The sequence below is a fragment of the Schistocerca gregaria genome, chromosome 3 (assembly GCF_023897955.1).
Source record: "Schistocerca gregaria isolate iqSchGreg1 chromosome 3, iqSchGreg1.2, whole genome shotgun sequence".
In the NCBI taxonomy this organism is placed as follows: Eukaryota; Metazoa; Arthropoda; class Insecta; order Orthoptera; family Acrididae; genus Schistocerca; species Schistocerca gregaria.
This window is the reverse complement of record NC_064922.1, coordinates 590,312,743-590,338,728: the sequence shown is the minus strand read 5'-3', so window position 1 is coordinate 590,338,728 and position 25,986 is coordinate 590,312,743. Positions and strand designations below refer to the sequence as shown.

The window sequence follows — 25,986 nt, the reverse complement described above, 5'->3', positions numbered from 1 at the left end:
TATATCGGTCGATCTTTACTAGTCCTGTCGAGAGTTGTCGTGCTGAAGCCGATGAATTGCCACTAACCTACCGGCACAATGCACTGCTTTGTCGGTATGCCTTTCCTTTTTTTGACGACTCTCTTGACCGTCAATACGGGTTGTGTATCATCCCTGCTACCCCCTGGAATTCGCTATCGTCGCCTCTTTCAGCAACTTGATCTTCCACTCCCTGCAACCTTTAGAGTGGGTCCGGCCACAGTGGTCTCGCGGTTCTAGGGGCTCAGTCAGGAACCGCGCAACTGCTATGGTCACAGGTTCGAATCCTGCCTCGGGCATCGATGTGTGTGATGTCCTTAGGTTAGTTACGTTTAAGTAGTTCTAAGTTCTAGGGGACTGATGACCGCAGCCGTTAAGTCCCATAGTGCTCAGAGCCATTTGAACCGTTCTTTAGAGTGGGCAAGAGCCAAATGCCACCTTGGCTCCAGGCTCAGGTTCGCGTTCACCTTGACCTCAGCTCGCTCTCAAAGGAGGTTACCCCAGCTTCGGTGTACCGCTCGCAATTTGTTGAACTTCGTTCGAAGTTCATTAATACAGTCTTCATTTATACAGATGGCTCTAAGACCCATGAAAGTGTCAGGTGTTCTTTTATTGTCTGGTCACACAGTTTCAAATACTGACTCCATGGCCATTGTTCAGTCTTCACAGCTGAGATATTTGCCCTCTATCAGGCTGCTCTCTCTCTCTCTCTCTCTCTCTCTCTCTCTCTCTCTCTCTCTCTCTCTCTCTCTCTTTTTTTTTTTTTTTTTTTTTTTTTTTTTTTTTTTTTTTTTTTTTTTTTTTTTTTTTTTTTTTTTTCCATCCACCGCCACCGGCATTCTGTTTGTCATCTGCTCCGATTCCCTGAGCACCATCCAGAGCCTCCGTGATCCGTATCCGGTTTACCCTTTCGTGCACCGGATCAAATGCTCTCTTCAGCAGCTGCCGAATGACGGTTCTCTCGTTACCTGTATGTGGGTTCCTGGCTATGTGGGTATCCCTGGGAACGAAGTTGTAGATGCTGCGGCCAAGGCTGCGGTCCTCCAGCCTCAGACGTCTTGTTGTGTGCCTTCATCTGATTTTAGCAGGGTGATTTGTCAGCGCATTTTATTGCTGTGGCATGCCAATTGGTCTACACTTACTGGAAACAAGCTTCGGACCTCTCACATGGCTTGGACGACCTCTTCACTCCCTTCTCAGCCGGAGGAGGTCATTTTGGCTGGGTTACTGATTGGACACTGACGGTACGCCACATGTTAGTATCCTGTCCGAATTTTAATACACTGCACATTGCTCTTGGCCTGCCATGTACTCTGGATGAAATTTTGGCGGATGATCCAGGAGCAGCTGGTCGCGTTCTTCGTTTTATCCACTTGACAAACCTGCCTAAGGACATTTGATTATGCTGTTTTCTTTTAATCCGTTGCCTGTTAATGTGCCTTTTATAGTGTTGTCCTTTTTAGTTGCTGTTTTAACATTGTGCCTCGCAATGCATTCATAATTTAGTCTGGGCACTAATGACTGCTTTAGTTTTGCACCCTAAAACCACAAAAGGAAAAAAAAAACATTTGGAATAACACAGGCACCGCAATATCATATTTATCTGATGCCATCAGGCAAGTGACTTTCATGTAAAATGCCTCACCTGTACAGTAATATACATAATGAATGTACGATCACAGGTTGCAGACAAATGGTTGATGACATATGGAAGTTTGAGTCTGGCCGTGAGTTGTGCTCGGATATCTAATTGTGAGGCGAGTGCTTGCGGCAATGATGGATTCTTTCTGAAATAAGAAGTTGAAGTGCTGTAGCACATACAAAACATGTTACGATAATGAAAGTTGGTTGTAAATGCTACCAATAACATTGGGTTATGCCACAGTTTGTCACATATTTGTTGGCTTCACTGATCGACAACCATGCTGTCACCTTTTGGTGTAACCTTAACATGTGACTCCACTGTAGTATAGTGTTACACTATAATGTTTTTGTATCTCCTGGACTATCTTCTGTCACTTGCAGTGTAAGACATAATTCCACTGTTCACTTCTGCTCCTGCTAAGACACCCACTGATGATTCCTGGACTGGGAAGATACTGCTGTGCTCCATGGCTCGATTCTGGACTCCCATGTTAAACTGTGTGCTACTGTCCCCCTGGAGAACTAAGCCAACAGACAGTACTAGCATACAGTATGTCTTTACACGTGATCCTTGGGAACATAGTAAACCACAATCATGTACTGAAACATGACAATGTGCTGCAGTTATCCCCTTTCATTAATACCCCTACTGAGTGAGGTGGCGCAGTGGTTAGCACACTGGACTCACAATCAGGACGACGACAGTTCAAACCTGTGTCCGGCCATCCTCATTTAGGGTTTCCATGATTAAGGAAAATCACTTCACGCAAATGCCATGGTGGTTCCTTTGATAAGGCCGGCCGATTTCCTTCACCGTCCTATATTAATTTGATGTGATGGATGAGTCTCTGTTTGGTCCTCTCCCCCAACCAACCAATCATTAGTATCCACTAGTCTGGGTCCTCTAAGAGTTACCTGTTAAGAATCTTTTACCTGCCTTTTTAAACAAATGTGTTTTGGTAATCTTTTACACTTGCTTTGGCAATTTAGTACACAATTTTGTCCTCTGATATAAATATAATTCAATGTAGTCGAACGAAATCTGGAGATGCTGAGGGAATTGGATTGGGAAATGAGACACTTAACATAGTAAATTAGTTTTGCTGTTTGGGGAGAAAAATAATATGATGGTTGCAGTAGAGAGGATATGAAATGTAGATTGGCTATGGCAAGGAAAGCATTTCTGAAGAAGAGAAAGTTGTTAACATTGAGTGTAGATATGTGTCAGGAAGTCTTTTCTGAAAGAATTTGTATGGATTGTAGTCATATATGGAACTGAAGCATGGTCGATAAATAGTTTAGACAAGGAGAGAGTAGAAGCTTATGGTACTACAGAAGAATGCTGAAGATTAGGTGGGTAGATCACATAACTAAAGAGGTGGTACTGAATAGAATTGAGGAGAACAGGGGTTTGTGGTAGAACAAAAGAAGGGATCGGTTGGTAGGACACATTCTGAGACATCAAGGAATCACCAATTTAATATTGGAGGGAAGCATGGAGGATAAGTCATGAAGGGAGACCAAGAGATGAATACACTAAGCAGTTTCAGAAGGATGTATGTTGCAGTAGTTAGTTGGAGATAAAGAAGCCGGCACAGGATAGAGTAGCATGGAGAGCTGCAGCAAACCAGTCTGGGCGGAAGACAAAAACATAAATTACTGTTCTTATTTTATTGTTGATTTTTCCTGGGTAAATGTAACTCCAGACTGGCTTTTCTTCCATGGCGATGTATGGAACTGTTAGTGCAATATTTAGTAATATTCTCTCTGAAATGCGCCACAGACTGGTATATGTACAATGGTTAGTAGTATTTTTGCTGTATCATTTCAGTGGTAAAAGTTTGATGAATGGCTGGGAAACAAGATCTTTGGATTTTAGTGGCTGAATTGTATGTAATACAAAGGAGAAAATAGTTGAAAGTGACTGAGCAGTGGAAAATCTATGATGGAATGCAACAATATTAGGAAATGAATAGTTTATACTCACTATCTGAGCTGCAGACAGGCACAACAAAAAGACTGTCAGAAACAGAGTCTTTGGCCACCCAAGGCCTATGTCAAAATAGACAACATACACAAAGACGCACACCCACTTAAAACAAACACATCAGCCCAGTCTCTGATTACTGAGGCAAGACTGCAAGCAGCAGTATATGATGGGAGAAGTCATGAGGAGGCTGAGTGTGGGGAGGGGGAGGGATAGCAGTTTAGGGGTGGACGATAGTAAAGAGTTGCTTTTGGGAGCATACAGGGATAAATGGAGAGAGAGTAGGGCAGCTAGGTGCCGTTGGGAGGTTAGGTGGTGTGTGTGGTGGTTGGGGGGGGGGGGGGGGGGAGAGAGAGAGAGAGAGAGAGAGAGAGAGAGAGAGAGAGAGAGAGAGAGAGAGAGACTGGGTGGATTGGTGGAATATAGGGCACTGGAATCGGAACAGTGAAGGGGCTAGATGGGTAAGGACAATGGCTAATAAAGGTTGAGAGCAGAAAGGTTACAGGAACAGAGGATGTATTACAGGCAGAAGTCCCACTTGCACAATTCAGAAAAGCTGCTGTCAGTGGGAAGGATCCAAACAGCAAAGGCTGTGAAGCAGCCCTTGAAATGAAGAACATCGTGTAGGGTGGTGTGCTTGCTCAACAGTGGGGAGGTCCAGCTGTTTCTTAACCACAATTTGTTGGCAACCATTTGAGTGGATGGGCACTTTATCGGTTTTCATGCCCACATAGGATGCAGCACATTGGTTCCAGCTTAGCTTGTAGATCACCTGAAAGGTTTCACAGATAGCCCTGCCTTTGATGGGATAGGGTTGCGTGTGACCAGACTAGAATAGGTGGTGGGTATGGGAAAGGTCTTGCATCTAGGTCTATTACAGGGATATGAGCCATGAGGCAAGGTGTTGGGAGCAGGGATTGTATAGAGTTGGATGAGGATATTGTGTATGTTAAGGAGGGATAGTGGGTAGGACATTATTCATTTCAGGACATGACGAGAGGTAGTAGAAATTCTAATGGAGAATGTGAGGTGTGTGAAGGCCTAACAGAGACCCTCGGTATATTTCTAGAGGGGCTGTTTGGCACTACAAACGCAATGGCCATGGGTGGCTAGGCTGTGTGGAAAGGACATCTTGGTATGGAATGGGTTGCAGCTGTTGAATTGGAGGTATTGCTGGTGGTTGGTAGATTTGATATGGATGGAGGTACTGTCATAGCCATCATTGAGGTGGAAGTCTTCATTAGTCATTGCCCTTACCCATTGAGGTCCTTCCCTGTTCACATTCCACCAATACACAGCCCTCTGTTCCACCAACACACCTGTCTCCTTTTCCACTACCCAAACCCTCCCGCCCAAGCCCACCATTTAACCTTCCTACTGTGCACCTCTCCATTTGTCCCTGTACGCTCCCACAAGCAGTGCTTTACCATCCCTCCACCCCTACCCTAGTATCCCTCTCCCTCCCTGTCCCAGCCTTCTCCTCATCTCCACCAACCAGTTGCTTCTCCCATCTTGGACCACTGCCTCGCAGTCTGGTCTCAGTAGCCAGAGACGGTAGTCGTGTGTCAGCTGCTTTCGTGTGTGCGTGCATGAGCGCGCGCATGCATACGTTCTCTACATTCGCTGGTGAAGGCCTTGTGAGCTGTAAGCGCACTTTGACTCTTTTTGTTGAGCCTATCTGTGACTCAGCGTCTCTGCTATATGGTGAGTAGAAACTATCCTATTCACATATTTTAAATTTTGTTGATAGTTCAGTTTTGTACATAGCATGTGGTGTGATGGTAAAGTTAATGTCAAATTACAAAACCAAGGATCCTGGGTTCAGTCCTTTGTTAGTTTAAGGATTCTTTACCACTTGTTTCTTTCACCTCTGGCAATGATCTGTCCATGAAAAAGGCAAAAATAAATGTCAAGCTACACACCCATTTCATTGCCATTAAACATAGGCCTCCAACAACTGCATGAATATTTCACATCAAAGATTGAAGGAAGGCAAGGGCAGACAACCCTCAGTTGGAGAATATTTAGGAAATAACTAAACCAATCTCTGTTGTGACAGCCTCCCCCCCCCCCCTTTCCCCCCCTTTCCCCCCCAGACTTGGTGAACTGCGATGTTCAACCAACCTGGCAGCAGGCACATCTTATGAAGAAAAGAAAGTTATGCAGACTAGGCATTAATGGCAACATGACTAGATCATTAGTGGTAGAGCACTATCCAAAAGGAACTATCCTGACACATGCCTTAAGTGGGTCAAGAAAACATGCGTGGAGACAGCTGTATGGAAATTTCAACTGTCGTCCTCTCAACGGAAGTTTTGTACCTTAAGCCCTGTGTCACATTGAGAAAATCTAAGATCATTTCATGTAGCAGTAAGATGTGATGAAATGGATAAATATATTACTTACTGCGTTGGCCACACAAAAGCAGTCGGTCTGTGGCCTTTGGGCAAATATATTGCACACATTAATTTGTTGACTTACAGGAAAATTTGAAACAACATTTTCTTAATAAAACAACTTATTCGCTTGGTAATTTTAAGCCTTTCTAATTTGTGTCTCTGTCTGTCTGAACCATTTTCTTCATTCAGAATATCTCAATGTCAAACCTCTAGTATTCTTGTTAAGTGCAATAGCTGCTTCCACAATTTAAAAAAACTGTACAGAACAGTCATAATTTAATTGTACTGACACAATTTATTTTGTTTGCTTTTAGGACTGTGTTTTAGTGTACCTCGTGGGGTACCACCTCCACCCAGGTATGTAACAGTAAAGTTTATAGTTTTCTGGTGTTAAGAAAAGAGCCAGTGCAGTCCTGAAAACTATTCTCATACTCCAAGTCGGGCGGCATGTCATTTTCATGTAGCCAAAGTATGAATAGTTTTAGGTAAGAAACTAAGTGGTAGTCATATAGTTATGATTATCACCTTGGGGAAAAAGAGGTTACATACGTCATCACACCTCTAGAGCAGCTCAAACAAAACAAAATTATAATTTTCATATATGCATGCCAACGTATTGTGGCACAGGCAGTTAAGTGTGTACCAGGACTGCAGACCTTAACGTACCAGTAAACAAAACGTTGAGTATGTCACTTTATTTTTTCAAGAGGAATTAAAACATTGATTATGTCTTATACAACTGAATAAACAGGCATTTAGTTTTTTTATTTTTATTTTTTCTTTCTGTGAAATGGAAAGCTTTTCACATCAATGGTTCATATCAGGGCCGGCCAAACGCTGCACAGTGTGCAGACGTGCGGAAGTGCTGCACATGTGCGCACGTGTGCGACAGCGACATCTGTTATTAGACATGTGTCCTAAATGAACGGCAGCAGCTCCACTTCCCTGTGATACAGGCAAGAGCGCAACATATCCAGTCTCGTTTACACCTGGTGACCTTAACCTTAACAGAGTAGTACTGTGAAAAAGCAAAGGACGGGAGATCTATGTTCTCAGTCGTTCAAAAATGACTGGGAACTGCGATTATTTTTTCTAGCCGTTGGTGGAATCTCAGTGTTTGCTGTGCTGCCGAATAATAGGCGTCCTGCGTAAGTTTTCAATTGAAAGACATTACATATCACAGAGACGAGTGTAGTGTACTCAACAGTGAAGAACTGAAAGCAAAATTAAATGTCCTTCAGAAAATGCATGAGACACATCTACTCGATTTTACTGTATGTCAAAGTAACTGATAATTCTTAAACTCTTAGTTTCTTGTGTTACATTTATGTCTGACTTACTGTACGCTGTACAATGTACTGTTTCCGATTTTCCCGAATAGCAACCACACTAAATCTTCACTGCGAGCAAGTTTTAAAATCGAATTAAGAATTGCACAATCTGGGAAACCCTTTTCCAAAGGGGAGTGTGTGAAAAGGTGTCTGACTGATACTGCAGAATTTGTCTCTCCCACGAACGTTAGCAGGTTTCAAGAAATGAGCCCATCCAAACAAACAGTGACAAGACGTATCAGTGCTATGGCTGGCGATCTGCACAGGCAGCTAATAAATAACAGATACAGCCCAGGTTGTGATATACATACTAGGTGTCAATAACGCAGGAGCGACATCTGTGCGTAGAAACATGTACTACATGAACGCTGACGGCTGCGGCGTTCACGCTGTGACCCGGAAGTTGCACATGTGCAAGAGCACCGCACACGTGCAGAATTTCTGGGCGGCCCTGGTTTATATGTTGTGTTTAGGTTGGTACATGAGTGTTGATTACAAATTAATACTACCAAAGTGAGCAAATTCAATATTTGTGTCATAGATCTACATACATTCTCTGCAAGCCACCGTACACTGCTTGGTGGAAGGTACTGTGTACCGCTACTAGTTGTTTCCTTTCCTGTTCTATTGACAGTAGAACAAGGAAAAACGATCGTCCATATGCCTCTGAATGAGCTCTAATTTCTCATATCTTATCTTTGTGGTCTTTATGCAAAATGTTTGTTGGCGGCAGTAGAATCATTCTGCATTCAGCTTCAAATGCCAATTCTCAAAATTTTCTCAATAGTATTTCTCGAAAATTACATCACTTTTCCTCTAATGATTCCCATTTGAGTTCCTGAATCATCTCTGTAATACTTAAATGTTGCCTGAACCTATGGTAACAAATCTAGGAGCTCGCCTCTGAATTGCTTAAATGTCTGCGTTTAATCTGACCATGTGCATGTTCCAAACACTCAAGCATTACTCAAGAATGGGTCACAGTAGCATCCTGTATGTAGTCTCCTTTACAGTTGAACCACACTTTCCTAAAATTATCCGAATAAACTAAAGTTGACCATTTGCCTTCCCTACCACAATTCTCGCATTCTCATTTCATTTCATATTGCTTTGTGTCATTATGTCCAGATATTTAAACGACATGATTGTGTCGAACAGGACATTATCAATGCTGCATTCGAATGTTAAGGGTTTGTTCTACCTAATCATCTGCATTGTTGTTGTTTTGATCTTCAGTCCAGAGACTAGTTTGATGCAGCTCTCCATGCTACCCTATCTTGCGCAAGCTTCATCATCTCCCAGTACCTACTGCAACCTACATCCTTCTGAATATGTTAAGTGTATTCATCTCTTGGTCTCCCTCTACGATTTTTACCCTCCACGCTGCCCACCAACACTAAATTGGTGATCCCTTAGAGCCTCAGAATATGCCCTACCAACCAAACCCTTCTTCTAGTCAAGTTGTGCTAGACATTTGTCCTATGTTTAGTTCTATTCAATACCTCCTCATTAGTTATGCGATCTACCCATCTAATCTTCAGCATTCTTCTGTAATACCACATTTCGAAAGCTTCTATTCTCTTCTTGTATAAACTATTTATCGTCCATGTTTCACTTCCATACATGGCTACACTCCATACAAATACTTTCAGAAACTACTTCCTCGCACTTAAACCTATACTCGACGTTAACAAATTTCTCTTCTTCAGAAATGCTTTCTGTGCCATTGCCAGTCTACATTATATATCCTCTCTACTTCGACCCTCATCAGTTTTTTTTTTTGCTCCCCAAATAGCAAAACTCCTTTGCTACTTAAGTGTCTCATTTCCTAATCTAATTCCCTCAGCAATGCCCGACTTAATTAGACTACTTTCCATTACCCTTGTTTTGCTTTTGTTGATGTTTATCTTATATCCTCCTTTCCCAAGACACTGTCCATTCCGTTCAGCTGCTCTTCCAAGTCCTTTGCTGTCTCTGACAGAATTAAAATGTCATCGGTGGACCCCATAGTTTTTATTTCTTCTCTGTGGATTTTAATTCCTACTCCGAATTTTTCTTTTGTTTCCTTTACTGCTTGCTCAATATATAGATCGAATAACATCGGGGGAGAGGCTAACGTGTTCCAACATTTCTGCGGAACCCAAACTGATCTACCGCGAGGTTGGCTTCTACCAGTTTTTCCATTCATCTGTAAAGAATCTGTGTTAGTATTTTGCAGCCGTGGCTTATTAAACTGATAGTTCGGTAATTTTCACATCTTTCAATGCCTGCTTTCTTTGGGATTGGAATTATTATATTCTTCTTGAAGTCTGAGGGTATTTCGCCTGTCTCATACGTCTCGCTCACTAGGTGGTAGAGTTTTGTTAGGCCTGGCTCTGACTAGGCTGTCAGTAGTTCTAATGGAATGTTGTCTACTCCCAGAGCCTTGTTTCGACTTAGGTCCTTCAGTGCTCTGTCAAACTCTTCACACAGTATCATATCTCCTATTTCATCTTCAACTACGTTCTCTTCCAGTTCTATAATATTGTCCTCAAAAACATCGCCCTTGTATAGACCCTCTATATACTCATTCCACCTTTCTGCTTTCCCTTTGCTTAGAACTGGGTTTCCGTTTGACCTCTTGATATTCATACAAGTGGTTCTCTTTTCTACATTTGTCCTCTAGCCATCCCTGCTTAGCCATTTTGCACATCCTGTCGATCTCATTTTTGAGACGTTTGTGTTCCTTTTTGCCTGCTTCATTTACTGCATTTTTGTACTTTCTCCTTTCATTAATTAAATTTAGTATCTCTTCTGATAACCAAGGATTTCCATTAGGCCTCATCTTTCTACCTACTTGATCCTCTGTTACCTTCACTATTTCATCACTCAGAGCTACCCATTCGTCTTCTACTGTATTTCTTTCCCCCATTCCTGCCGATTGTTCCCTTATGCTCTCGCTGAAACTCTGTACAACCTCTGGTGGTTTATTCAGTTTATCCAGGTCCCATCTCCTCAAATTCCCCTTTTTGCAGTTTCTACAGTTCATAACCAATAGATTGTGGTTCCTGAATCTCTGTCTTACCATTACATAATCTTCCAGAATCGCCAGGCTTCTTCGATGTATACAACCTTCTTTCATGATTCTTGAGCCAAGTGTTAGCTATGATTAAGTTATGCCCTGTGCAAAATTCTACCTGACGGCTACCTCTTTCAATTCTCTCCCCCAATCCATATTCACCCACTATGTTTCCTTCTCTCCCTTTTCCTACTCTCGAACCCCAGTCACCCATGACTATTAAGTTTTCGTCTCCCTTCACTATCTGAATAATTTCTTTTATCTCATCATACATTTGATGAGTCTCTTCGTCATTTGCGGAGCTAGATGGCATATAAACTTGAACTACTGTGGTAGGTGGGGGCTTCGTATCTATCTTGGTCACAATAATGCATTCACTGTGCTGTTGGTAATAGCTAACTCGCATTCGTATTTTCCTATTCATTATTAAACCTACTCCGGCATTGCCCATGTTTGATTTTGTATTTATAACCCTGTATTCACCTGACCAGAAGTCTTGTTCGTTGTCTCGCACTTGGAAGGCGGCACATGGGTCTGCTCCTGAAAACTGAAAGGTTGGCCGAATGAAGTAAGTTCGTAGGAGCAGGAAAAGGTAATACACGTCGGTACTGCAATAAAGTAAAAGTGGTTAAAGTAAAAGTAGTTTACTGGTGCGTGAATGTATACAGGGCATACATAATTTTGTAATGATGAGAAAGTCTTAAACCCGTCATAAGTAGAGCAAAGTATATGAAGCAAAGCTGGAGTGAAGTGTCCCGGCCGTCTGCTTTTGATCAAATGGGCAGAATCTGGAGCGGAGCTCGTAGAGCTCTCCCGTTCCGGTTACTGCGCTGTCGTCGGTGTCTGGCGTAATGCCAACCTAGCAGAGCACACCTACGTTGTGGCGTCGTACCTATCGATACCACATCCCCCCCCCCCCCCCAGAAAGGCTCGCTGTCATTGAGTATGGCTTCCGGTGGCAGGTGCGTGGACCCAGGGGTGGTGTGGCAGCTGAGGGGGCGGACAGCGGAACTGCCGGGGCGTGTTGTCGACCCGTGACCTCGAATTGCTCGTGAGGGGGCGAGGAAAACGCCCCGTGGAAAACCTGCCCCGGCCGTGCACCGCCACTGGGTGTGCTCAGAAGAGGAGGCGGAGCAACAACCTCCATGGGCAGCAGCGGCGTGGCGGCAGCCTCACCGTCTGTCGGTTCTGGCTCCGCAGAGGAACACGGCGGCGACGACTTAACGACTTAAACGTAAGCCCAAAGCGTTCACCCTCACCGTTTGACTAGGGGTGGAACGGGGCTGAGGTCAGTTGGCGAATGCCATTTGCAGCACAGAACGCTTCAAACTCTGAGGACGCGAATTGGGGGCCATTGTCAGAAACAATAGCTTCAGGAAGGCTCTCAATGCAAAAAATAGATGTCAAAGCCTGAATAGTAGTCGCAGATGTAGTAGAAGACATAGGATAACAAAAGGAAAGTTGTTCTACGCATCAGTAACTATCAACCAGCGGGTGTCCTAGAAAGGACCTGCAAAATCAATGTTAACACGCTGCCAAGGTGCAGTAGGAATTGGCCATGAAAAGAAGTGTTGGCAGGGAGCAGATTGATGCTCTGCGCAAGAGCGACAATTAGCAAGTAAATTCTCAATTTGTTTATCAATGCCGACCCAAGTGCAGTGACGATGCGCTAATTGCTTCATCCGCACTATACCCCAATGACCAGCGTGCAGTAACCGGAGGACTTCAGACTGCAACGAACGAGGTACAGCCACATGAGACTGATCATCGTCAGTTCGTAACAAGATAACACCGTGGTGTATAGACAAGTTGTGATTTTGCACAAAGTAATGTCGAACAAGTGGATCTCGAATTTGAGTAGCAATTAGAGACCATTGAGTACAAATATACTGCAAAAGAATCTGCAAAGAGCAGCTGTCGCGGAAGCAATGCGACAAAAATCCGCCTGAAAACCATCAGCTAATTCCTTATCTTGCGAATCAATAAACATGCAGGACAATTCGGAAGAATCAAACACTTCATCAGAACTGATAGGCAGATAAGACAAAGCATCAGTATTGCCATGCTGGGCCGTAGGCTGAAACAAGATTTCATAATTGTAGTTAGACAAAAACAAAGACCAACGTTGCAACTTTTGTGCAGAACGGGCCGGAAGTGGCTTTGACAGGTGGAACGACGATGTCAAAGGTTTATGGTTAGTGACCAAATAGAACTTACGATCATACAAAAAATTAGGAAATGTAGTCACTCCATAGACTATAACTAAAGCTTCTTTCTCGATTTGAGAATAGTTTTGCTGGGCAGAATTGAGCAACTTACACACAAAAGCATTCGGGCGATTGATAAAATTAATGCGGTGTGAGAGAACCGCCCCGATGCTATGAGAAGATGCATCGACAGCCAAAACAACAGGTTTGGAGGGATCGAAAGGAATGAAACAGCGATCTCTCAACAAAGCAGATTTGAGCTTGTGGAAAGCAGCATCACATTCCGAAGACCAAACAAAAGGAATGTTCCTACGCCGATGGCAATGCAAAGGCTCTGCAATCTACGCTGCATTTGGTATAAACCGAATATAATATGTGATTTTGCCCAACACAGACTGAAGTTCTTTCAAGTTCCTGGGTACTGGCAAGTCCCTAATCGCACTGAGATGTGACGGATACCCTGTCCGTTGATCATGTGTCCTAAATACTGACTCTTAGTTTGAAAAAAATTTGCACTTGTCGCTGTTACACATTAGGTCTACGTGCAAAAGGGCAGTAAATAAGGCATGCAAATTCTGCAAATGTTCATCAGGAGTGCAACCTGATAAGACTATATCACCCAGATAGTTGGAACAACCAGGACAGTGGCACACAACTGCTGCAAGTAAGACTGAAAAATAGCAGGAGCTGAAGCACAACTGAATGGAAGGTGGCGAAACTTGAACAATCCAAGGTGGGTGTTGATAAGAAAATAGCGCTGCGACTATTCGTCGAGTGGAATCTGAAAGTATATGTCCCACAAGTCAATCGTGATAAAGAAGTTTCCCACACCAAGCTTATCAAAAGTGTCTTCAGGATGCGGTAAAGGAAATGTAGCAACCACCGTCTGTGGATATGCTGTAGACTTAGTCGCATAAGTTCAGCAGCTACGGCGTCGTGCAGTGCATGCGGTACCAGGCGTGCATGCTGGAAAATAGGCATGCCATTGTCTTTAACTAAAACATTCGCTGCAAAGTCTGTGGTGTAACCAAGGCCATCAGAAAAGAGTTCAGCATAGGGTGGAAACACTGTCTGCATGGTCATTAGTGCTGATGCAAAGTACATTGTCCTCAATTGCAAGGCCAAATAGTTCAAATGCGTCCATGCCAAAAATGTTCGTGGCATCACAGAGTGGAGCACCTGGAAAGACACTACGTGTCGTTGCACCATACGTGGCGTGCAAACTACACACGCCGAGCACTGAGATTGCCTGTCCAGTAAATGCAGTCAGCGTGGAATGCGAACGACGAGGCAGGGGCGATCGTCTGCATTGTCATATAAGGAGATCATCTGCATTACCTTATATTTTTATATATTTAAAGCAATTGACCACAAGTTTCTGGCTGTGAATATTTTGAATAAATTTTGCAGCCTGATGTTTGGATTTGGTTGGAACGTGAGACATTAATTTATTAATTACTGTGTAGCATGTTTTCTATCAGCTGTTCTCACATTGGGTAATTAAAAACATCTATCAACACATGACTTACATTCTCTTAAAGTCTAATAATAAGTGACACCATTGTTCCACAAAACTTGCAAACAGCTACATTGTGTGTTTCTAATTTCAGAAATCTTGGCATTTGGGTAGCCTGTCTTTCACACTAGCTTAACCCATCATCACTCAAAGAAAAGTTATTTCTAAATGATAAGAAATCTCGATCACAAATGAAACGTGTATCTTTCTACTGGATAGTAGGAATGCCAAGTCCAAACAAATTGAAGCTTGTAATTGAAACGCGTAGAAATGGAATAATGTAGCTCCATTAGTGTCATCATGTGTGACTGGTCAGGTCAGTCTTACAGTTGAGTGTTGAGCTGCCAACATGAAAATGTGGAAGCAATCGTAAATATGCCTATACTTTTATGAAAGTACATTTACGATTTACACATGTGTTTTGTGGAGAGTTGAAGTGCCAACTCATACCAATGAAGCCATGTGCTCATGCAATTGACAATTTTGTACTGTTAGACCACAGAGAGGTTTACTGTTGAAATTTTGAGGGAGTACTTTCTGGGAAGAGTATCTGACAACTTACTACTTCCTCCCACATACATCTCACAAAATGACCATGATGAAAAATTTTGAGAAATTAGAGCTAATAACTAAGGTTTACTGACAGTCATTCTTCCCAGATGCCATTCGCGACTGGAATGCTCAACAGGGGATAAGATAGGGGTACCAGAAGTACCTTCTGCCACAGTCCAGGTGGCTGGCAGAGTATAAATGGTGGTGTAGGGGGAGGTGTTTGAGTATGACGTGTAGCCTGCCTCACCCCCCATCGTTGCAACCTGCCTTTCCCAGCAAGGCATTTCTGCTTGTGCCTGCAAAACAGGCAACACAGTGATCATGTGGAACACAGTGTGCAACTGTGATTTTCTGACACCTAGCCCCGTGCCGTTTGACTCGCAGAATTTTCAATCACAATGTTATTTTAACCAAAGTGTGTACTCCAATTGGATAGCAGAACCTGTGTAGAATGCACATTTTCCTTCTAAGACCTTTAAGAACCTCAGGCAAAAACTAGATGTTTGATAACCCATTTCTTGAAAATTGAAAGGTTTCAAATATGAAGAAAGACTATTATAATATTTATTGTTAACAGCAGCAAACAGCACCCCCCCTTTCCCTCCCTCCCTCCCTCCCTCCCACTTCAACCCCTAATTTCATTGCATGTTACATGATCTACATGCTTTGCTTGCCATAACCCATATCCTCTCCTATGGTTTGGCACACTCCTTCCTTCTATCTTGACACTTCTGTGTGGGCAGTTGCTCATAAACAGTCATTGTTACTATGGGATGTACAGTTTACATGCCTATGCGTGGAAAAGTATATGCTTTACTTAAACTGAAGTAGAAGAGTAGCTCTCAAGAAATAGTTTAAATTTTCTGTGCTGTTAAGTTTGTATGTAAGATGCTTACATTATCAGCAGGTGAGTGGTTGCCCTTTTGTTTGTTTTTTTATTCTTTCCTCCCTAGAATTTCTATAAAGCTTATACCTTTCATGTGATTCTTCTGCCAGTTAGTATTAATGAAAGCAATAAATTTAAATCTCTTGCAGTCTGTTGAACATGTATAAGGAGCTGGGAAGTGACATACCAGGCTTCAAGGCACCTGTGCATGGAAATCTCTGTGGCTGGGCTCGTCAAGGTTGGTTTGACTTTCTTTATTTGTTCTGTTGTTCACTTATTTTGTTCGTTAGTACACAATAATGAAATCTCTCTATTTTGATTCTTCCACTTTCCAGTCTGTTTCATTAGTTGTATACTTAAATTTGTGCAGTGACATCAAAATTATTACTGCTGAGGAAGTTTATATTTGTTTCTCTATAGCTATGAACATTTTTACTTAGATTCGTATTTTCAATTTTTTTTGTTTTATTTTATTTTTATTTTCTTGCTCTAGGGGTTTTATTACTTAATGCTGTCCTCACGGTTCGTTGCAACAATGCAAATTCCCACAAGGATCAAGGATGGGAGCAATTAACAGATGCCGTTATTAAATACCTCAGCAGTAATCATAACAATATTGTTTTTCTTCTGTGGGGATCATATGCACAAAAGAAGGCAGCAGTTGTTGACAAGGTAATTTATTGTAAACTTAAATCTGTCATCATTGGGACTGGGAAATTTATGTTCATTTTTTTGTATGTCTTGGAAATACTGAAAATATGCTAGCCAGTTGGGTGATAGGATATGATAGCCAATGACACTTACTGAATCTAATGATTTCTTTTGGCAGGAAATACGAATTCAATTAAATTTGTTTTCAATATGGAGAGAACTCTGATTATTATGAATTCTAATGCAGGTTACGGATTTTCATATTTATTTGGTGAATGGAAAAAATTAACATGCTGACAGACTGGTCTGTAACTAACCCCAAGGCCTAGGCTAGATTTGAATGTGGCAATTTGATTGTGAGTTGGTGAAGCCAATGAATGTGAATGGAAGAAAACTAGATATGCTGACAAATTGACATATAATGTATCCCGAGGTTTGGGTTATTTTGAAAAGTGTCAAGTTATTTGTTAGCATGAAAATCTAATGTAATAGGACAAAATACTAGCCAACTTCATTTATGAACCAGTGAAAATTCCAAACGAGTATTCTGATAGGCTACTGACAACTGGCTCTAAATTCATCGTACTTGGTGCATTTTGTGCTGATGATGGTAACAACTTATGTGACAAAGCAACCAAGTGGAAACACCATAAAACCACATTTACCAGTAGACCTCCCTATAAAGGAGAACCTTCAGATCTGTGGAAAGAAGTATTTTGAAGATTAACATAAGGGAGCCATTTGTTAGAAACTAAATCTTATGTTCTGTATTCACAATTAAATGACACTTTGCGCCTACACTGTGTATCCCAAATCTTTAGGGATCTCTAAACTAAACATTTTGAAAGAAGAAAGAAGTGGATTAAAATTAATATTTCAGTTCCTGAGTGGAGAAAATCGCTGACCCCAGAACATTCTGTTAGACTTAAACAGACTACATTTAAGATAGAAAACAGAGTAAAAGCAAAAATCTACTTCCTCAGTATGTTGTCATACTCCTTTGCTTATACTGTCACCAGCAGTTTTGAGTTAGGAATTTCATTGGCAGACATCTAGTTTAATGATGATTTCTGTAAATTGAGGTACTGGTATTTATCATTTAGGAGTAATTGGGGAGGAGAATACCCTTGATTTAATGTCTCATAATGTCCCTGGAGTCTTTTCCTCATAAGATAATTGAATTGTGGCTCGTGTGCACGATTCTACTGCTGCAGCCCTGGCACGATTGACAAAGAACGGAGGAACATCGTGCTTGTAAACAGTATAGTGTGATTGTTTTTAAATATAAATGAGACTACATACAGATATCATTGTATGTCAGGAGTTGTAATAAACCATTTCATTGGCCATATTTAATCCTTGCAGTGGTAATAGGTATATGATATTTGTGAAGAACTGATGTATGCAAATATACACTGTGTAATGTGCCTTACAATTTTCTTGTTATCGTGCACTTCTCCGTATGTAGTTCTGGCATTGAACCAGCTGCTGAATTTCAGAAGTTACTTCCTGTAATGTAATTTGACACAGAATTTTCTACTTTCGTGTACTGTGTACTAAATAGACTTATTGAAAGCTTTGGTAAACAGGGACTTCATCTTATTGAATATTGTAAGAAATCTATATAGAAATCTGTTGCTTGTTTTTTCTTAAATGCTTAAAGACTGTGCTCTATTGTTTTACTCATTATAAAGTCTTAATTGACATTTGGTGCCATTCATTCGGTACTATAATTTTCTCATTCAGTCTTCTTTTCAGTTGTACTCAATTCTAACCTTTGTCACCCAGGGAAAAGAAAGCGAAAAGATACTGTCTTGCTGAGGTCTGATGCAAATTTTAATTTTAACAAATACTTAAACTATTGGGTCAATCCATACCAGGTGGTCGAGCACTTGCTTGACCATCTCAGAAAAAATTTATATTTACTGGGTGAATTCCCCAATGTTTAGTAGTCACAAAAATATTTTTTTAAACAAAATTATTGTTTGTTTTGAACTGGCTGCCATATTTGTTCCAGGCTGCATGTTGTTGTTGTTGTTGACCCCCCCCCCCCCCCCCCCCCAAAGCATCTATTTTTACAATTATTCAATAGTCAGATGTCCTAAAGCTTTCAGATAAAATGCATTTAGTTCAACATCATTATCACTTAGCTGGATGTATTCTGTAATATATTTTTAATAGTTCAAAGTTATCAGCCACAAATTAAAAAAAAAAAACTCAATTTTTGAACAGTATTGTTCCAAAGAAAAGAGTAATTTCTCAGCTTTAATATTTTTCTGCTATTACACTGTATAGTATAGTTACTTTTTATAAGGTATCAATAATGAGCAGCTTACACTTAAAAAATACATTACTTTAAAAATAGGTTTTTTAATTTTTCCATTTTGTGGTCTGCAATATCTTTGTTGGCGACCAGATAATAATCTGAAAATTTCACAAATAACAGACCTTTATGATATCAAACTTCAGTATAAATTTTAACTTTGAGATTCAATTGGAAGTTACAGAAAAAAGATTACAAACACAAGTCAAAAACAAGTTTTTTAACATCTGCGATACCTAGTAGCCTAATCAAATAAAGTAAACCAATTGCATAAAGTAACACAACACATTACACTAGCTAACAATAGCATCTAAAAGTCTGATTGGTCTCTTCCCCCCACCACCCCCCACCGCTACGGTCGCAGGTTCGAATCCTGCCTGGGGCATGGATGTGTGTGATGTCCTTAGGTTAGTTAGGTTTTAGTAGTTCTAGGGGACTGATGACCTCAGATGTTAAGTCCCATAGTGCTCAGAGCAATTTTTTTCTTCTCTTCCCCCTTACACCAACAATTGTCTACTCACAATTATTTATCTAGAAGTTCTTGAACTGTGCATGTGCAGTTAAGAAATTGTATCTCAGTGTTCTGTTGGTGTTATTGTTAATGAAGCATGTCATAAAAGGGTTTATGGAATGTGTCCTAAAGACTTTACTTTAATCAAAGATTACAGTTAAGAAGAAAAAAGTGTTGTTTTACTTAAGTCAGCCCAGAGGTAAAATCAAGGTGCAAGTACCAGGAAATGAACGACTTCAAAAAAATTTCATTGCCTTTTTGGTCTGTCTTGCATGGGCTATTTTGAGAAACATGTTGTTGTGGTTGTGGTCTTCAGTCCAGAGACTGGTTTGATGCAGCTGTCCATGCTACTCTATCCTGTGCAAGCATCATCATCTCCCAGTACCTACTGCAACCTACATCCTTCTGACTTTGCTTAGTGTACTCATCTCTTGATCTCCCTCTACAATTATTTCCCTCCACGTTGCCTTCCATCACTAAATTGGTGATCCCTTGATGCCTCAGAACTTGTCCTACCAACCGATCCCTTCTTCTAGTCAAGTTGTGCTACAAATTTCTCTTAATCTCCAATTCTATTCAATACCTCCTCATTAGTTATGTGACCTGTCCACCTAATCTTCAGCATTCTTCTGTAGCACCACATTTTGAAAGCTCCTATTCTCTTGTTGACCAAACTATTTATCGTTCATGTTTCACTTACATACATGGCTAAACTCCATACAAATACTTTCAGAAACGACTTCCTGACACTTACATCTATACTCGATGTTAACAAATTTCTCTTCTTCAGAAACGCTTTCCTTGCCATTGCCAGTCTAAAATTTATATCCTCTCTACTTCGACCATCATCTGTTATTTTGCTCCCCAAATAGCAAAACTCCTTTGCTACTTTAAGTGTCTCATTTCCTAATCTAATTCCCTCAGCATCACCCGACTTAATTAGACTACATTCCGTTATCCTCGTTATTGTTGATGTTCACCGTATATCCTCCTTTCAAGACACTGTCCATTCCGTTCAACTGCTATTCCAAGTCCTTACTGTCTCTGACAGAATTACAATGTGATCGGCGAATCTCAAAGTTTTTATTTCTTCACCATGGATTTTAATACCTACTCCGAAGTTTTCTTTTGTTTCCTTTACTGCTTGCTCAATATACGGATGGAATAACATTCGGGAAGAGGCTACAATCCTGTCTCACTCCCTTCCCAACCACTGCTTCCCTTTCATGCACCTCAACTCTTTTAACTGCCTTCTGGTTTCTGTACAAATTGTAAATAGCCTTTTGCTCCCTGTATTTTCCCCTGCCACCTTCAGAATTTGAAAGTCTACAAATGCTAGAAACGTAGGTTTGCTTTTCCTTAATCTATCTTCTAAGATAAGTCGTAGGGTCAGTATTGCCTAGCATGGTCAAACATTTCTACGGAATCCAAACTGATCTTCTCCAAGGTTGGTTTCTACCAGTTTTCCATTTGTCTGTAAAGAATTTGTGTTAGTATTTTACAGCTGTGACTTATTAAACAGACAGTTCGGTAATTTTCGCGTCTGTCATTGGAATTATTATATTCTTTTTAAAGTCTGAGGGTATTTCGCCTGTCTCGTACATCTTGCTCACCAGATGGTAGACATTTGTCAGGGCTGGGTCTCCCAAGGGTGTCATTAGTTCTAATGGAATGTTGTCTGCCGTATTTACTCAAATCTAAGCCGCACTTTTTTCTGGTTTTTGTTATAAAAAAAAACTGCCTGTAGCTTAGAATAGAGTGCAAAGCAAGCAGAAATTCTGAAAAAAGTTCGTGGGAGCCGCCACAACTTACTTCTGCCGTCGAATATATGTAGCGTTACACAGGCATACTTTGTAGGCACAAAGATAAATACTGGCGCCAAAACCTCTGCGTCAGTAAATAAATTTAAATAAAAAAGGTGGAAAGACGAGCTATTTTCTCCGCCCCGAGTTTCGACCACTGCATTTTCATATATTATCCAATGAAGTAAATACAAATTCCGTATTGTTCATCTTCGAATATAGCAGCATTTCAATGTACTACGAAAATCCGACTGGCAAGACTGTTTGGGATGTTTGTCAATATGGCCAACTCTACATCGTGAATTTTTTCCTATCTGTGAGAAGAGATAGTTGCTAATAGGAACTTTCATAAATTGTGACTCACATGCAGCATTCTCGTCACCATTAGAAGAATATGCATATAAACATTTTGCCATATATTGTTTCACGTCACTGCTATCTCATTTAAATCCTTTCTGCCTAACAGACCGAAACTAGAGTGAGACAACAGCAAACGCGGAAGAATATACATATCATGACATGTTTATATTCATATTATTCTTATGCTTAATATTGATACAGTCAGAAATTAAGCAATTGACTAGATTTTTAAATCTAAGCTGACTCTAATTTCTGTGTAGAATGTAATGTACTAAAGAGGCGCCTGCAAAGATTTTCAAAAGAAGAAAAATTTTCGCTAAACTCTCATTCAGAACATCTTCTATCATACACAGTCTATTATTTGGTTCTTGTTGATCATTATCAAAGAAAGTAGCAGTTTCTTGCCATTGTTTCGTTAATGAGATGATTCCGCTCTTTTTATTGTGGTGCGCACAAAAGCAAGCCATGCCGCGAGCAGTGAAAAGCCGTAAACACGCACCATCAGAATGCGACTAACAATGCATGACACAGTACAATAATGCATTTTCAGCTTAGTGACGTAAACACCTATAACAAAGAAAACTGCGCTTATCAGATCAAAGAAAAATAAGCAATCAATTCAAACGAGACGAAGCACGTGGAAAAGGAAAGGTACCCGTATAAATACGGACGGAGCGCCTGATGCATAGCAATGGCTACCTGATAAAGCGTAACCGCTAAGCTTATGACTCAAACCAAACTACTGTAGCTGTATTGTCATTCATTCAACCTAAACTGTCTCATATTACAATGGACAAACTTCGTTTCGATTTGGAGATGCAGCCTATAATTTTTCTCTCCCCTTGAATTTAGAGTCTCAAATTTCAGGTGCGGCTTTGATTCGGGAATTTTTTTTTCCTTGATTTCTAGTCTCATTTTTCAGATGTGGCTTAGATTCGAGTAAATACGGTAATCCCAGGGCCTTGCTTCGACTTACATCTTTCAGCGCTCTGTCAAACTCTTCATGCAGTATCATATCTCCCATTTCACCTTCAGCTACATCCTCTTCCATTTCCATAATATTGTCCTCAAGTACATTGCCCTTGTATAGACCCTCTATATACTCCTTCCACCTTTCTGCCTTCTCTTCTTTGCTTAGAACTGGGTTTCCATCTGAGCTCTTGATGTTCATACAAGTGGTTCTCTTATCTCCAAAGGTCTCTTGAATTTTCCTGTACGTTGTATCTGTCTTACCCCTAGTGAGATAAGCCTCTACATCCTTACATTTGTCCTCTAGTCATCTCTGCTTAGCCATTTTGCACTTCCTGTCGATCTCATTTTAGAGATGTTTGTATTCCTTTTTGCCTGCTTCATTTACTGCATTTTTATATTTTCTCCTTTCCTCATTAAATTCAATATTTCTTCTGTTACCCAAGGATTTCTACTAGCCCTCGTCATTGTACCTACTGGATCCTCTGCTGTGTACATTTTTCAACCAAAATTAACAAACTACATTAAACAGCACCACCCTTCCATAAAAAAAACTGATTTGCTTTTCTGCTGGGGCAGCAAATGAATATAAAAACAATAAAAAATTGTTAACATCTCCTTTCATAAGGATTTTGGGTTTAATGTGGAATGGCACTTTTTCGCTTCATGCCATGGGAAGAATGCTTGTTATGGTGTTGGGAGTACAACAAAGCGAGCTGTCTCAAAAGCAAGTCTGCAGCGGACTGATGACAATCATATAACAACACCACTGAAAATTTCGCAAATAACAGACCTTTATGATCACATCAACTTCGCCTGGTAGTGAACTTCATCAGTGTGGAAAACTTGTACAACTGGTTCTTCAAAATAAAGACATAGTGGCTTGTGTTTACGATGAACAGTGGTGTATTGGCGAAGTTGATAATATTGACTTGTCAAAACAAGATGTACATGTTCTATTTTATCACACTCCAGGACCAAGGACATCTTTTTAAAAAAATTGAGGAGGACATGGTGTATACGACCTGAGAGATGCAGGAATTTTTTCATCCGGGAGAAAACCAGGAAAAACCAGGTTTTTTTTTTGTTTTGTTCTGGGAATTTTTCATTGTTTTAGTGTTCAATTAAATTTTTGTAACATTGACTGGCAAGAACCAATACTCCAATGAAGGATAATACTGTATCTCGCTTCTGCAGAATATAATACTGCAGCAATAAAATGTCGCTAGGCAATGAAAACCCATACCTGAAATTGGCCAAATTTTACAGGAGAAACAAAAAACTAATTATAGAAATCACAAGGGGACCTGATTAGTCAAATGTAGTGGTTTCTGCTACACAATATGGATCCGGTCGTTGGTACATATGACTTCGTTATGCACTTCAAATTGTCTGCCGGTTTTTGAAGTTACGAGGTTTTCTCAGTTATTTTTTTGGTAGTGATAGAGATAATAGGCTTGTAACGAGTGCATGGTTAAGGATTTGAAATGAATGAATGTTTAATTTGTTTAAAAAAATACTTACTTAAACATTGCATTATTTGTGTATTATGAAACATCTTTAGGGATACATTGTTACAGTTATAAAGTAAAATGAATAATTCCACATTGATCAAAATATTGGAATCTGGATGTTAATAAATTTCAGTGTTTAAAAAACATAGAAACAATGTTGTTAGCTTTAATTAAACTTTTATCACTGTAAACATTTGTGCAGTTTGTTAACATTTATTATTGTTACTATTACTGCTACTATCACACTGTCATAGGTGGCTGTAAATGAGTTTATTTTCGGTTGCATTTTTTTAGGCACGGATATGTTCTTTCATTATAAATGTGAGGCTGCATGTCATAAAATAAATGAACAGCCTTAGGAAGGACCAGATTTAGTTGTTGCAAATGCGTAAACTTTTCTGCAGTGATCTTTAGTGGTGAACTGTAGAGAGGGGGCACTGTAAATGAGCTGGGTATGTTTGACGTCCTTCTTGGAATTGTTTCCCATGTATTGCTGAATTTGTTTATATTCCATTTTTCCGGAGGGATCATACTTCAGACACTGGATATCAGTCTGTTGAATCCCCAATTTTGGATCCTGGCTGAATAGACGAATACAACGAGAGTTTATCATCGGACTTGAAAAACGTGTGGTCCAAATAATTGACAACATAAGGTTTAGGATTTTGTCTTGCGGTAGTACAAGCTTCTGCATAGCCGGCAGGAGTATAAATGTGTCTGTTTTTTAACTTCCTTTCCATGGTGGGGTGCATAGAATCACACTCCATTTGAGTGTGACCTTTCTCCAGAAATTTTTGCACTACTGCAATGCCTTTCTGATTGGTGAGATGAGCCAGGGCATTACTCGTGACTGAGTTAAGTTTCTGGTGCGTGCATCCATCGCTATAGGAAATAGCTTCTGAATCATTTTGGACGTACGTTTCTATAAAATGCACGAGTATAATGGCAAATTCCGAAGCTGTTAGTCCACCTTCACTCTCGTGCCAAAGGTAACAATAACCATCATTACCTTTTAAATCATAGATGGTAAAGTTGGCGACCTTTAGTTTGCTTTTATAGTACAGTGCAGGTGCTTTTAGTCTGGAAGAAAGTAGAAGTAAAGGTTCATAGTAAACACTCTAGCTGGTCCTAATTTATCACTATTTTTTGCTTCCCTTGCCTCAGGATTTCGGGCCATATGCAAATAGTATTCATTGTCTGAGAGATTGCCTGTCTGGTGAGAACAACAAAGATCACACTGGTCCTTTGTAGACGAAAATAAGTTTAGATTATTTTCATCGAATACCTCGCAGAACTGTTTGTCAGCAGCTGGGATTTGTCCTCTTTTTCTTGCAAAATTCTATATATTCCCTACGTAGTTCTGATTTACTCTGCCAGATAGGTTCTAAGTAGTGTTTTGTGGAAGAACGGCGGCAGTAATGCGATTCCAGTTTCGGCAACTCTGCAAAAAATTCTGATGCTGATTGTCGTCCACCTGAAACTTTTGTTGGTCTCTCCTGCATTTGAGGCCCTTCTGCAAGCGTTATTCCAGATGCACTAATCCCCATGTTCTGACACTCCATTCACCTAAGCACAAAGTATTCAGAAACATAGTCTCGCAGACAATTTTTTTCGGTCCTTATATTACAAAATTGTAATATAGTGTGTTAGAACAGTGAGGTTTATTAGATTCTGAATTACTTCTGCGTCTTTTAAATAGAACGTAATAGATATGGTTTCTAACAAAAAAATTTCTTTACCACAAGACATATCCTGCCAGAAATGATTAAATATTAGCTGTCTCTGCTCTTCTGTAAAATCATTGCAATTCCTGTTCTGATTTAAGGAAGAATGTTTAAAAGTACATCGTGGTTCCATTTCCCACTTACTTCTGCTCGTTGTTGGTCTCTTTCTGCCAAACTCTTCTTTTTGCATTCCTAAATAATCCTGTCCCCCCCCCCCCCCCCCCCTCCCCCCGTACATTTTTCTTTGTGCAAACTTTGAAGAGATTGATTGCTTTTCCTTTTACGGCACTGATTAGTACTTTTAACTCCCACATCAACTTCGTCGTCATCATCTTCCATGCTGTTGTTACTGCTGTGGTCATTTTTGTTTTTATCTGGATCATACACATCACTACTGCCACTGGAGATATCATCCTCACTGCTGTGTTCGAAAATACTTTCAAACTCAGAAGTGGAATTCGCCTCTGTATTGGCTTCTTTTTCCACATTATCTGTAGTGTAAACAATAATGTCATCAATAATATTTAAATAATT

The 25,986-nt window shown here is 40.4% G+C and overlaps 1 protein-coding gene across 1 annotated transcript in view; it reads left to right on the top strand.

The window, feature by feature from the left end:
* The window catches only part of LOC126355366 (uracil-DNA glycosylase-like), a 60,425-nt gene that overhangs the window by 17,999 nt on the left and 16,440 nt on the right, over nucleotides 1-25,986 (top strand). The window contains exons 3-5 of the mRNA XM_050005660.1: nucleotides 6,363-6,405; nucleotides 15,748-15,836; nucleotides 16,092-16,270. Of these exons, the coding sequence (XP_049861617.1) occupies nucleotides 6,363-6,405; nucleotides 15,748-15,836; nucleotides 16,092-16,270 (311 nt within the window). The remainder of the gene's footprint in view (nucleotides 1-6,362; nucleotides 6,406-15,747; nucleotides 15,837-16,091; nucleotides 16,271-25,986) is intronic.